The 13,854-nt window shown below is 41.8% G+C and overlaps 1 protein-coding gene across 8 annotated transcripts in view; it reads left to right on the forward strand.

Moving 5' to 3' along the window:
* Positions 1-13,854, forward strand: part of KYNU (kynureninase) — a 105,334-nt gene that overhangs the window by 82,252 nt on the left and 9,228 nt on the right. For 6 of the 8 annotated variants that reach the window (XM_006135657.4, XM_006135656.4, XM_075933314.1 and 3 more), the window contains 2 exons: positions 3,764-3,816; positions 7,045-7,130. In XM_006135657.4, coding sequence (XP_006135719.2) covers positions 3,764-3,816; positions 7,045-7,130 — 139 coding nt within the window. Of the gene's footprint in view, positions 1-3,763; positions 3,817-4,812; positions 4,868-7,044; positions 7,131-13,854 lie in introns of all 8 variants that reach the window. The other 2 variants (XR_012905146.1, XM_075933315.1) reach the window with 2 other exon arrangements.

The raw sequence follows: 13,854 nt of genomic DNA on the forward strand, positions 1-13,854 counted from the left end.
AACTATTTCAGATTTGGTGACAACATATACCTCCAGACCAGTAGCACTGCTATGGGCACCCGCATGGCCCCACAATACACCAACATTTTTATGGCTGACCTGGAACAACGCTTCCTCAGCTCTCGTCCACTTACACCCCTTCTCTACCTACGCTACATCGATGACATCTTCATCATCTGGACCCATGGGAAGGAGACTCTGGAAGAATTTCACCATGATTCAACAGCTTCCACCCCACCATCAACCTCAGCATGGACCAATCTACACGGGAGGTCCATTTCCTGGACACCACGATACAAATAAGTGACGGTCATATCAATACCACCCTATACCGAAAACCTACCGACTGCTATACTTACCTGCATGCCTCCAGTTTCCATCCCAGACACACCACACAATCCATTGTTTACAGCCAAGCACTGAGGTACAACCGCATATGCTCCAACCCCTCAGACAGAGACCTATACCTACAAGATCTTCAACAAGCATTCTGTAAACTGCGATACCCACACGAGGAAGTGAGGAGACAGATTGACAGAGCCAGACGTGTACCCAGAAGCCTCCTGCTACGGGACAAGCCCAAGAAAGAAACCAAAAGAACACCACTGGCCATCACCTACAGTCCCCAGCTAAAACCTCTCCAACGCATCATTAGTGATCTTCAACCCATCCTGGACAATGATCCCTCGCTTTCACAGGCCTTGGGAGGTAGGCCGGTCCTTGCCCACAGACAACCCGCCAACCTGAAGCATATTCTCACCAGCAACTACACACCGCACCATAATAACTCGAACTCAGGAACCAATCCTTGCAACAAACCTCGGTGCCAACTCTGCCCACATATATACACCAGCAACACCATCACAGGACCTAACCAGATCAGCCATACTGTCACTGGTACATTCTCCTGCACATCCACCAACGTAATATATGCCATCATGTGCCAACAATGCCCCACCGCTATATACATCGGCCAAACAGGACAGTCCCTACGTAAAAGAATCAATGGACACAAATCTGATATTAGGAATGGCAACATACAAAAACCTGTAGGGGAACACTTCAATCTTCCTGGACACACAATTGCAGATCTAAAAGTAGCCATCCTGCAGCAAAAAAACTTCAGGACCAGACTTCAAAGAGAAACTGCTGAGCTACAGTTCATCTTTAAGTTTGACACAATCAATTTTGGATTAAACAAAGACTGTGAATGGCTCGCTAACTACAAAAGCAGCTTCTGTTCCCTTGGAATTCACACCTCCAGATCAGCTGCTAGAAGTGGGCCTCATCCTCCTTGATTGGATCACCTCATCATCTCCAGCCTGATCCTGGCCTGCATATTTATTCCTGCCTCTGGAAATTTCACTACATGCATCTGACGAAGTGGGTCTTTGCCCACGAAAGCTTATGCTCCTACACTTCAGTTAGTCTATAAGGGGCCACAGGACTCCTCGTCACTCTGTCCACAGTAATCACAACTGAAATGAGAGAGAGCATCCAATCAATGTGGATGCTGTCTTTCGAAAAAGCAGATCGCTTTTTCATTGAGCTTTTGCTCTGTAGACACTCTCTTTTGAAAAAAGTTTTTCTGGAAGATCTCTTTTGGAAAAGCTTCTTCCAAAAGAAGCTTGCAGTCCAGACATAGCCCCAGATATGACAAACCACAAGAGAGGACCTTTTTTAAGTCAGTTTCACAGAGTCAGTAAGTTTAGATACAACTCCATGCCTTTGGAGTCTCACTTAAATTAAAACCTAAAGTCCAGGAATATAGTCCTTCATCATTCTTGACTTGGACAGTACTTCTGATATCTATGGGTCTCTTGTAGACTTGTGTTGCCTGTGGAAGGAGTGCACAACATGGTCCAACAGGGAAATTGCTCTTTAGTATTTTTTAACCTTATTATACACTATTGTTCTTGGTAGCATATTTCATGTTTGCTTTTTGCTATGCTAAGCCTATTGGAATGAATGGGATACTTTCACAGTTAACTTAATTGAGATGTTGTAATAATAATAATATTGTGTGTTATTGTAAACTATTATAGAGAAAGATACTATAAAATACTATAAAATAGTTGATGATGCATTTTTATGACTCAAAGCACCAACATCTGAGTTATTTGGGCAATAGTTTTTATTATGTTTTATTTGAATTATATTATTTTGACATATAAAATTCCATTGAAATGAATGGATGATTTCATTGTTGATTTTCATTGACTATGCTTTAGCAATATAATATTTCACACGTCTGCTTTATATAATATGAAGAGATGAGGCTGATGGATCTATTCATAAGGGTCAAATAGCCATATTATCCAAAAGTAACAAATAAACATTATACTTGACACTAATGCAGTTCTTTACATACACAGTGACTGACCAATCTAGTTCCATCTATGTTGGACTTTACAATTTGACCATTTTAATAGGCAGCATGTGGGTAGGCCCAACCAAGGCCTAGTAACAAATTACACACTCACACACAGAGCAAACAAAGAGGATGGATCTATGTTTTTCCACACTACTTCTGGATGGGCCTACTGTAGCCATCAAATAAAATCTCAATAAAATGTTTATTTGTTATTTTTGGAGACTCATCACTCTCATTATATTATATAAAGCAGACGTGAAATGTTATATTGCTAAAACATATTAATATTCAGTCACAAGGAAATCAACAATGAACTCATACATTCTTTAAAATGGGATTTTGTATGGCAAAATAATATAATTCAAATAAAACATAATAGAAACTATTGCCCAAATAATTCAGATGTTGGTGCTTTGAGTCATGAAAATGCATCATGAACTTTGTGACTAGCAAATTAACCCACACCAGTTTTCAACACAGTGATAGCTCAACTATGCTGGCTGGCATGGTGAAGATGAAGTCACAGAAAACAAAGGCACCTACTTGTTTAGAGATGTGTTTGAGTACTCAGCAGCCGCTTAAACCTTTGTGCTGAGACTCCCGGTCTACAGAGACCACACAAGAGGTGAGGTGGGATTGTGTTACATCCCTTATATCCTTGTATGGCCAGAGGAAGGCCATGAGTCAGTGCAAAATGTTTGATGAAAAAGTTCAAATGTTATGTTTTCATGTTTTATTCAAGTGTAGGAAATATTTCAATTTTTGGGGGGGAAACGCACCCAGAAATGTCTTCATAATATTGTCACAAAAATCTAGTTGTGAATTAAATGAGACAAACTTTAATTCATGAAGGGGTCTTGGAACTGAGCAATAAAACCCAGTTTCTTAATCTAAAATCTAATTGCTAGATGGGGATACACATCAGCACAACATAGCAACTGCAACCTTTACTCTAAGGCTCCTCTATCTTTTGTTTGCTATTCATATCTTTGCTTTTGTGGATTTAAGTCAGATTTATAACATTCTTTGGTTTTCAATATTTACCAAAGCAGATTTGTGTTTGTCCTTTTAGCCATTAGGAACATAACATCGGAAATATTTCTGCTTTATTTTTCAGTTTGTAAGATGAATATAGACAAAATGAACATTAATAGAGCCTCCATAGATGGATTGTTTGATAAATATAGTAAATATCATCTTTTAGCATTAAAGAAAAATTGTCAAGTCACATAAATATCTTGCTAATGCCAGATAACCGCATGACTTACTCTATTTCTGATGCTATTTGATGAGTGTATCAGAAGCTATTTAGTAATACTCATGTAGATTTCAAATATATCAATTCATGATTTGTTGGAGTTTTAAAAATGTTTTTCCATGTTGTTTTAGGCTAATAGGTTGGTGGGGTCATGAATTCAAAACCAGGTTTCTCATGGAAAACAGTATGTATACTTCTGCATTCCATTTTAAATATGTTTCATAAGATGCTGTTCACCATTATTTTGAATAGAAGTGATAAGACTTTATATTTTCTCACTGGTTTTAAACCTACTAAGGCCAAATTCATCCCTGATGTTGTGCAGCTTCACTGAAGGCAATGAAGTTACAACCGGAATAAATTTGATCTACTGTCTTATCAATCTAGTTTTTTGCTTCAGGATGGTTTACTCAAACAAACACACCATAAAGGACATTCAAAAATTTGGACTTGGACTAATAGGTAAAATTTTCAAAAGCACCTGACTTATCACAGAATCATAAATCATAGAACACTAGAACTGGAAGGGACCTTGAAAGGTCATTGAGTCCAGTCCCCTGCCCTTATGGAAGGACCCAACACCGTCTAGACCATCCCTGATAGATGTCTATCTAACCTGCTCTTAAATATCTCCAGAGATAGAGATTCCACAACCTCCCTGTAGCCAGACAGGAACCCCCCTGTAACATCCATCTTTGCTTTCCTGGAGCATACAGGGCACACAGAGCAGTAAAAGCCTTGGAGCAGGAGGCTCAGGATATGGCAGACTGCTGTGACCGTGAATGGCTGTAAACAAAGATATGCCAATTGCTGACCAAGAAGCTGTAGAGGCATGCCCTTGACTAAACTCATATTGATACGAACACACAGCCGTCCGTGGGGGGGGGGGGGAGGAATCTCTCGCCCAGTAAAAAAAATGTCTAGTACTCACAATTTAGTTATCTCTCTTACACATGTAAATTATTTGAAACTTGCTTGTAAGAACTGGCACCACAAAACGGACCAGTACAATTTGGCATCTTAAGATAAGAAAGAAGATACGGGCCCCCAGGGGTATAAAGATGGGTCCAGCAGCACATTTACTCTGAGTGTCAATCTACCATCTATCTGGTGGTCGGGTTAGGTGTTTTGACCTCCTGAGGTTCCACGGGGATGCCCACCTCGTATTCGTCTTTCCTAGGAATTGAGGGACCGGCCCTGGCTTGACCCGCTGGAGTCGAGAGGCACAGAAAGGGGTAAAACTTGTACCTGGATGTGGTCCTTTGTCTTAAGTGTACACATAGACTTAGAGTTCTTTAAAGATTAAGCTGTCACTTGGTACCATTATTTCTATTTTCTATCTTTAGTTTCTTTGTAACCATTTTTAAGATCTGTATTTGCTAACAGTTAAGAAAGAGAGCAATAGCTATTGTAACCATATGCTTATATAAGTCTTTTTTTTAATAAACCTGTAACTGTTTAAGTTTTAACCTGACTCCTTCAGTTGCTGTAACAGAACCAAGCACAATTTAAAAGAACTTCAGCTGGTCATAAGGGACAGGTATAGGAGGAGCTTGGACATTTGGATCGTGTCACTCCCAGGTGACAGATCTGTTGGGGCATCTCTCAGTCTTCCCTAGACTGCCCTCTGCGAAAGGATCCTGTATCCTAGCAGCTAAAATCTGAGGTGTAATAAGCTCTTCCTATAAACAGGGGCGTCTGTCAGCCTGTTGGCTACCCTCTGCGACGGGACCCCGGTCCTAGCAGTAAAGTCACGGACGTTAAACCTTTTCTCAGTACACACACACACACACACACACACACACACACACACACTGCCCTGACCGTTGGCTGACACTCCCTAGGCAACTTATTCCATTGTTTAACCACCCTGACAGTTAGGAAGTTTTTCCTAAAGTCCTATCTAAATCTCCCTTGCTGAAGTTTAAGCCTATGGGTGCTTGTCCTATCCTCAGAGGCCAAGGACAATAATTTTTCTCCCTCCTTGTGACACCCTTTTAGATACCTGAAAACCGCTTTCAGGTCCCCTCTCAGTCTTCTCCTTTCCAAACTATACAAGCCCAATTCTTTCAGTCTTCCTTCATAGGTCATGTGCTCTAGATATTTAATCATTCTTGTTGCTCTTCTCTGGACCTTCTCCAATTTCTCCACATCTTTCTTGAACTGTGGTACTCAGAACTCGACACAATACTCCAATTGAGGCCTAATCATACTAGATCCCATAAGTGTTTGTAACTACTTATATTCTTCATATTGAGTAGTACTTTATGGTGGGGATAGTTCCATTGCAATTAATGGGAAACATGAATAAAAGGGGTGAAATCTGGATCTAACTGCAAATATCCATCTACTTTGGCTTTATTACCCCAAGCTAGAACTTAATGAGGTATAACATAAAAACCTATTTCAAAAGAAGTGAAATGTGTGACAGCCTTGGGCATGGATACATAAGAGTACTTTCTAAATCTGGAGGTCAGTCCCTACTCCAACTCCATCTTAGAGGAGACTTCACCCTGAAACAGGCAGATAAGTTTCACTTAAAACTCAGTCCTGTATATAGAGAGACTGGGCTAGGCTTACTGGAGAGCCATAATCAGACAAGCCATTTTCTAAAGCCTAAAGTTGAAATATATCACCTTAGACACTCTCCACTCCCTTTCTCTTGGGTTCCTACTCATAGAAAGTCACTCTTTTAGTAATTTTGTAGAGGCAGTTCACAGGGAGGGAGATAGGCAGAAATTATATGAGTTTAGTAAGTCCTTACATTGAATGAGAGGTGCTCCTCCCATCGAAAGAACGTTGGTGCTTGCACTAAAAAGATAAATAATGACACACTATTTCAAATAATGCAATATAAGATAGATCAAATGAAGTTTCAAAGCCTAAAAACCCCCAAGTTCTGTAATGGCCTAACAAGGTTCATGGATACTACATATTCCTTCCATTTGATCCAAGTGAACTTTGCTTAATTCAAGATGGAGCACTGTTATCTGCAGTCTCCATAAGTTACTTCTTCATATTAAAGATAAGAAGCCTGAGTCTCCTCTCACTTACTGTGGTTTTACAGTCTGTGGACATGATATTGATTTCAATTGAGGTGCTTGTAGTTTACACCAATGTAAATGAGAAGGGAATCTGGCCTAATGGGTATTTTAACATATTCAGTTTTATGTAAATTATATGTAGTCCTCTGGTTCCAGGAAAGCAGCTGATGTAACCTTCTGTTGGGTAAAAATGAGTACCTTCAAAGCGAAGAGGAGTAGCTACCTGTTAAATAAGTATATTTCCTGTTAATGAACCAATTCTGAGGTCCCACTGGCTTTAGCAAGAGTTTTAATTGAATGAAAGGTCAAGATTTGGTCTACTGAGTTAAAGAAAAAATAAAACTTAACAGAAATTATTCATTTTACAGAACTCCAACTGACTCCTGGAATCAATGGATTTCGGTTATCAAATCCTCCAATTTTATTGGTCTGTGCCCTGCATGCTAGTTTAGAGGTAAGTTATTACATTTCTTAATGTCTATGAATTTTAAGAATGTACAGATTGTACAATGAAATCTTAGCTTTTTTTATCAATGTTGTCTGTCTTTAAACTTTTAGGTTGTGTCTACACTGGGCCACTTATTCCGGAAAATCAGCCGCTTTTCCGGAATAAGCTGCAAGCTGTCTACAGTGGCCCTTGAATTTCCGGAAAAGCAATGACGCTCTACTGTACAAAATCAGCCGCTATTCTGAAAAAACTATTCTGCTCCCGCTCGGGCATAAGTCCTTATTCCGGAACACTGTTCCAGAAAAGGGCCAGTGTAGACAGCCCAGTAGTCTTTTCCAGAAAAAAGCCCCGATCGCAAAAATGGCGATCGGGGCTCTTTTCCGGAAAAGCGCGTCTACATTGGCCACAGACGCTTTTCCAGAAAAAGGGCTTTTCCAGAAAAGCAGCCTGCCAATGTAGACGCTCCTTTTCCGGAAAAACTGAAAACGGAATAGTATTCCGTTTTAAGCAGTTCCGGAAATTCATGCCAGTGTAGACACAGCCTTAAATTTTGGTTAGGATTACCTGTGATTAAGAGAAAGATTGTTGACTTTTCACAAACCTTTCTATTGGCTTTAGTATGTGTGGAATATGCAACCTCTAACTTGTGATACATTATGAGTTGAAGTAAATATACAAGAACTCAAGGTGAAAATAAAACAAAATTGATGGAAACTGACCAGATGGGCACAAAATCATTATGGTAAAACCGACTTATTCCAGGTGATCTTTTTAACAGAATCATTTTATCTGCCTCTGCCAAAAAATTAAAATGACTAAATTGCATGTTGGCAGAATCAGGCAAGATTTTATTTAATTTCAGGCTTCATTGAACTTGCCTGGTTTGACATTTCATTTCAAATGTTTCAATATTCTTAATATACAGGACCAAATTCTGCTTTCAGTTACACACCTTTATCCCCAGATTATCTCCTGACTTTTTCAGTGGCGTGCCTCCAGATTTGCACCAGAGTAACTGATGGGCAGATAGTGCCTCTCCGCAGTTTACCCAGGAAATGTCCAGGAAACTCTGCACAGAGTTTCTTTCTTAATTATTTTGCAAGAAGAGTGAGGCTTGTTCCAAATGGCTATCCAGTGTCATGAATCTTGAGTGGTTGAACTGGCTCTGGGAATACATCCCCTTTATTTCCTATCAACAGAACTACAGAAGCTGGTATCTGGCTTTTGTGGGCTTCCTCAAAGAGGGTACGTCTACACTACAGCGCTAGTTCGAACTAACTTAGTTCGAATTAGTTAATTCGAACTAAGCTAGTTCGAACTAACGCATCTAGAACTAAAAACTAGTTCGAACTAGCGTTTTGCTAGTTCGAACTAGTAAGTCCACATTGAGTGGACTCTGAACAGGGCTTAATGATGGCCGGAAGCAGTGCCGGCAGGGCATAAAAGGAGGACTTAGAGCGTGGAGATACTGTCTCAGGCTAGCCGAGGGCTGCGCTTAAAGGGTCCCGACCCCCACCCCGGACACACAGTTCTAAGGGGTGCCCCGCTTGCAAAGAAGTTCTGGCTTGGAGTGCCCTGAGTGCCCACACTGGGCACATCACACCACTCGGCCATCAGCCCGGCTGCACTTGCCGCAGGCTGCCATCTGGGGAGAGGGAGTAATTGGGGGGCTGCAGGAGAGCTTCCACCCCCAGAAGCCCGCAGAGCCAGCCCAGTCCTCCCCATCGGGGGCTCGTACCCCATTCCTCCCTCACCTCCTTCCACTTGCCCTTCCCTAGCCCCCCTTCTTATTGATGTACAAAATAAAGATAACGTTTCTTCCAACATTGACTCTGTCTTTATTGAAAAAAACTGGGGGAGACTGGGAAAAGGAGGTGAGAGAGGGGAAGAGAAAGGCTGGGAGAGGGGAGGGCAACTAACATGATCAGGGGTTGGGAACAGGTCCCAGATGAAGAGAGGCTACAGAGACTGGGACTGTTCAGCTTAGAAAAGAGGAGACGGAGGGGGGACAGGATAGAGGTCTGTAAAAGCAGGGGTTGGGTGGAGAGGGTGCATTCAGAAAAGTTCTTCCTGAGTTCCCATAAAGAAGGACTAGAGGACACCAAAGGAAAGGAATGGGTAGCAGGCTTGAAACTAGTAAGAGAAAGTTGTTCTTGACAAAGCAAATAGTTAACCTGTGGAACTCCTTGCTGCAGGAGGCTGTGAAGGCTACAACTAGAACAGAGTTTAAAGGGAAGTGAGATCAAGTCATGGAGGTTGGGTCCATGGAGTCCTATTAGCCAGAGGGTAGGAGTGGTGTCCCTGCCCAAAGTTTGTGGAAGGCTGGAGAGGGATGGCACGAGACAAATGGCTTGGTCATTGTCTTCGGTCCATCCCCTCCAGGGTCCCTAGGGTTGGCCGCTGTGGGCAGACAGGCTACTGGGCTAGATGGACCTTTGGTCTGACCCAGGACGGCCATTGTAAGCTCAGGGCTCAGTGTCGGGGGTCTCAGTGGACCCCCTTGATTTTCATGCACACCTGCTCCTGGGTGGCCAGGCTGGCAGCTCTCCTGCCCTAGACGGCCACTTTCCTGTGCCTAGTGCGGAGATCATGGACAAGGTCCACGATGTCCGCACTAGTCAGGAAGATGCCCGCCTCTTGCGGTCCAGGGCAAGCTCCCGGGAGCCGCCAGCCTGGTCCCGGCAAGAGGGGGTGGGCTGGGGGGCATCGGGTGGGTGGCTCTGTGCCGTGCCAGGTGCAGGGTCTGCTAGCTGGGTGCTGGCAGGCTTGCACCTGGCACGGGCACCGTAGCCAGCCCGTGCCCCTTTAAGGGGTCCGGGGCCGGGAGGGGGGCATAGAGTTTCCCTGGTGTTGGCCAGAGTGGCCACCAGGGAAACCTGGGGAGGGCTAGCCTCCCACTAGTTCGAACTAAAGGGCTACACAGCCCTTAGTTCGAACTAGCTAGTTCGAACTAGGCGTTAGTCCTCGTAAAATGAGGTTTACCTAGTTCGAACTAAGCGCTCCGCTAGTTCGATTCAAATTCGAACTAGCGGAGCGCTAGTGTAGCGCATAGGAAAGTTAGTTCGAACTAACGTCCGTTAGTTCGAACTAACTTTCTAGTGTAGACATACCCAGAGGGATTACCACTGCCGGGTTTGGGAGTGAAAGGGAACACAGCCTGGGGCTGTTCGATTACTTGTGAAGTACATCAGAGCAATGGACGTATGAAAAGTTTCTCCCTGGCCCACACATTCCATGCTATATCCTCCTCTCCTGCATTAATTCCTGGACCAACACAGTGTCCTCTGATGGCCATGTGAAAGTAGATTTTTTTTCCCATAATGGTAGGAGAGGAGTAATCCATGCACAGAAGGGCCTATAATCAGATCTTGAGAGAAGAATTCTTCCCATAGAGGAAAACATTCAGAATCCCTTTAGATGAGCTGCATAGTGGTGCAGTCATGTAATTCCACACTTCTTTTCCATGTGTGGTTACATTTCTTGTTAGGTGAATTTATTCCTCTAGAAACGATTCTCAACCACTCAGGGATCATTCATGGATGAAAAGTGCAGTTATACTGTTTTCTCTATGCTGCACTCCTCAGAATCTTCAGAAACTGTTTTTAAAACCCAGACTTAAACTAATCTTGGTTAGCAATGTTCCAGGGACACTCTGAATTGGGTGTAATTTTAAAAAATTTAATTGTACTAGTAAAGCCAATTCTGGAACAAACAATTCTGGAACAAACAAACAACTCACACTATCTTTTCATCAGTTTGTTATGAAAAACAAAAGTATCTTAGACATGTACAAAATAAACCATTAAAGTCAGAAAATTGCCAGCTGAGGCTATCTTTTCTCGCCTGCATTACACACTAAATTGAAGGACTGCGAAAGGTCACAGAAATGCTTCTTCTGTTTGACAATGTATTTTGTTAGTCCTTAAACATTCAATATATTTTTAAACTTTATGTACCCTTAGAGAGATAAGTTAAAAGCAGCTTTGCTCTGACCTAGATTGTCACTGCTCCAGTTTGTATGGGTGCATGTAATTTAATCCACCTCCGGGAGTCTCAAAGAGAGATAGCTGATCACATTCCACTGACACCCCTTTTCATGCCTGCATTATCCCTTTGGCACAGACAGGATTTCCCTATGCTAATTGGTCTAGGACAGTGGGAAGCAGAGAGTTTTCATGTTTGGCAAGAGATGGCTTGTGAAATTGTGTGCTATCATGCACTGGGACACATTAAGCAGAAGGCAGTGTTTCCAATGGAAACAATGAAAACGGCAAGTGTTAAAGCCTCAATAATGCTTAAAGTGACTGTTATGGCACTAGTAGTTCCCTTTTATGGACTGAAGTGTGTGGGATAAGAAGATCTCCATGGCCACATTGAAAAAAAAATCTTTCTGAAAAATTCCACTCAGGGCAAATAATCCTTGAACAAAACCTGAGTAACTGAGTTTTCTACTATCAACCTAGAAGAGGGATCAAGAATCTTGCTCATCATGTAAATCCAGTTGCTCTGTATTACCAGGAAATTCTTATGAATACCCCCTGTATAGGAGTGGTTCTAGTTTTAGGTTTTCCGTCCATGCAGGTGCTGATCCCTTACCTCACCTGCCCCTTTCACGTTCCATGCCCACCTCAACTGCAGCAGATATCTCCCTGCAAGGCTCTGCCTAACCAATCACATCTTGCATACCAGTGCATACAGAAGAAGTGGCATTTTAGTTGTGTTTAAGTCAGGGTACTCCATGACCATGATCGTACTGGGGTCAATGACCTATGGCTATTCATCAGGAGAATATTTTCCAGACAGCATGCTAAAAATTAAATGAGATCTCTTGGCTATCTGTTCTTTAATTACTTTGTACTCTAATTTTCATATTATAGTGTAATATGATTTTAAGTACTATTCTGAAATTTCTCCCTCACAATGGCTACATCTAGACAGTGGGACTATTTTGGGATACCAGAAATATCCCGAAATAGCAATTCCTTGTCTTTAAATGCCCCTGTTATTTTGAAATATATTTCAAAATAATGAGTGCACTATTCAAACATCCCTGTAACCCCCATTCCACAAGGATTAAGGGACTTGTCAGAATAGCACTTTATTTCAAAATAACCTCAAAATAAGCTATACAATTTGTGCAGCACAAATTGCATAACTAATTTATAGGTAAGAGTGCTGTGTAGATGCACCCCATCTGATTTTTTAGCCTGCAATCATAAAAGGGCATAATCAGCTGCAACGTTATATACTAGAAATTCCTCCCAGTTTTTGGCAATACTATTTGTGCCCCTCAGTGTGGCAGCAGGGCTGAGCAAAATTACCCCTATTACAATTTTATCATGAGTCTTGTGAAATTTGGAGTTTGCCTTAAAATACCAGTTACTATGAACATGTAAGAACCTTTTTAAAAATGGAAGAAAAGAAGAAAGAAAAAGTAATTTTGAAACATTGTAGTTGTGGAGAAAAGCTTGAAAATATTAATCTTAAAGGCTCCAAAGATCAGAAGTCAAATAAAATGGACTCAAAAACTCCCTTCATGACTTTTAAGATATTTTAAGGCCTTGCCCATGGTTTTTGATACTATTGTTTTCATTCTTAGCCCCAATCCAGTACCCACATTTTTATTATATTGCAGGCACTGTACAGCCACTTGTTTGAATGTGCAGATTTCTGTGAGTGTAGGTAAATGTACTCAGATCTATTGCAACAACAGATGAGGTCCTTTATATCTCACCCGTAAGATATATATATCTAAGGACCAGTTCCACTATCCAAATCAAAACTGGGTAGCATGTTACTACTTCATTCCAGGGGCACTACGTAGGCCAGGAGTGGCCAACCCATTCCAGACAAAGAGCCCCAATAGTAGTGGAGACAGCACGAAGAGCCGGGGCAAAGTTGTTGAGGAAGAAAAAAAAATGCCGTGATGGGGGAAAATAGGAGCTGGTACATTCGTACGGCTTTTTTTTTCCTTTTCGTTAACAACTTTTCCCTGGGTCTTTGCAGCCCTGCCCTTTTTTTTTTTTTTTTTTTTGTGCTCAACAACTTTGTCCCAGCTCTTTCCACTGTCTCCACTGCTATTGTGGCTCACTAAAAAAGCACTGGGAAGGGGTGAGAGGTTGTATTGCCAAGATCCAATGGTTCGGAGGCAATAAGCACATAAATTGGGTGAAGGCTTAAAGATTTTACTAAGCAAATATTAGGGTAAAATACAATGAAGCAAATCTTAGAATAAAATACAATTCTTATTAAGTCTATGCAAACCCTCAATATAAAATGCAATACTTACTGAAACAGTACAATGCTTATTAAGCCTAAGCAGATCTCAGAATAAAATGCAATGCCTACATCCCTTCTGTTGCCGGGAACCCCCTGAAGAAGGACAGTGGACGGACCCCAGTGGCTAGTGCGTAGCACCTTTTGCGGCTTTGGTCTACACCAAAGTTCCAATGTTAGGAATATCCCCGGCACTTATATACTGTTGGATTTACAGTAATCACTCCTGTTGTTTTGAGAACCTAACAAGATCATTGATACATTGCATATTTTCCCATATCCAATAATTAGCTTGTTGATACTTTGCATATTTTCCCAGGCCAAATATTTAGCATTATCAAGTGGGAAACATTCAGCAAAGATAGCTATGTGATCTTCCCAAGCCCTCCTGTACTCTCATACCAGGTGCATGGCCTTGGGATCTGTCCCAGAACTTGTTGAAAGTCAGCAGTGC

This window comes from Pelodiscus sinensis, chromosome 7 (assembly GCF_049634645.1).
Source record: "Pelodiscus sinensis isolate JC-2024 chromosome 7, ASM4963464v1, whole genome shotgun sequence".
NCBI classification, from domain to species: domain Eukaryota; kingdom Metazoa; phylum Chordata; order Testudines; family Trionychidae; genus Pelodiscus; species Pelodiscus sinensis.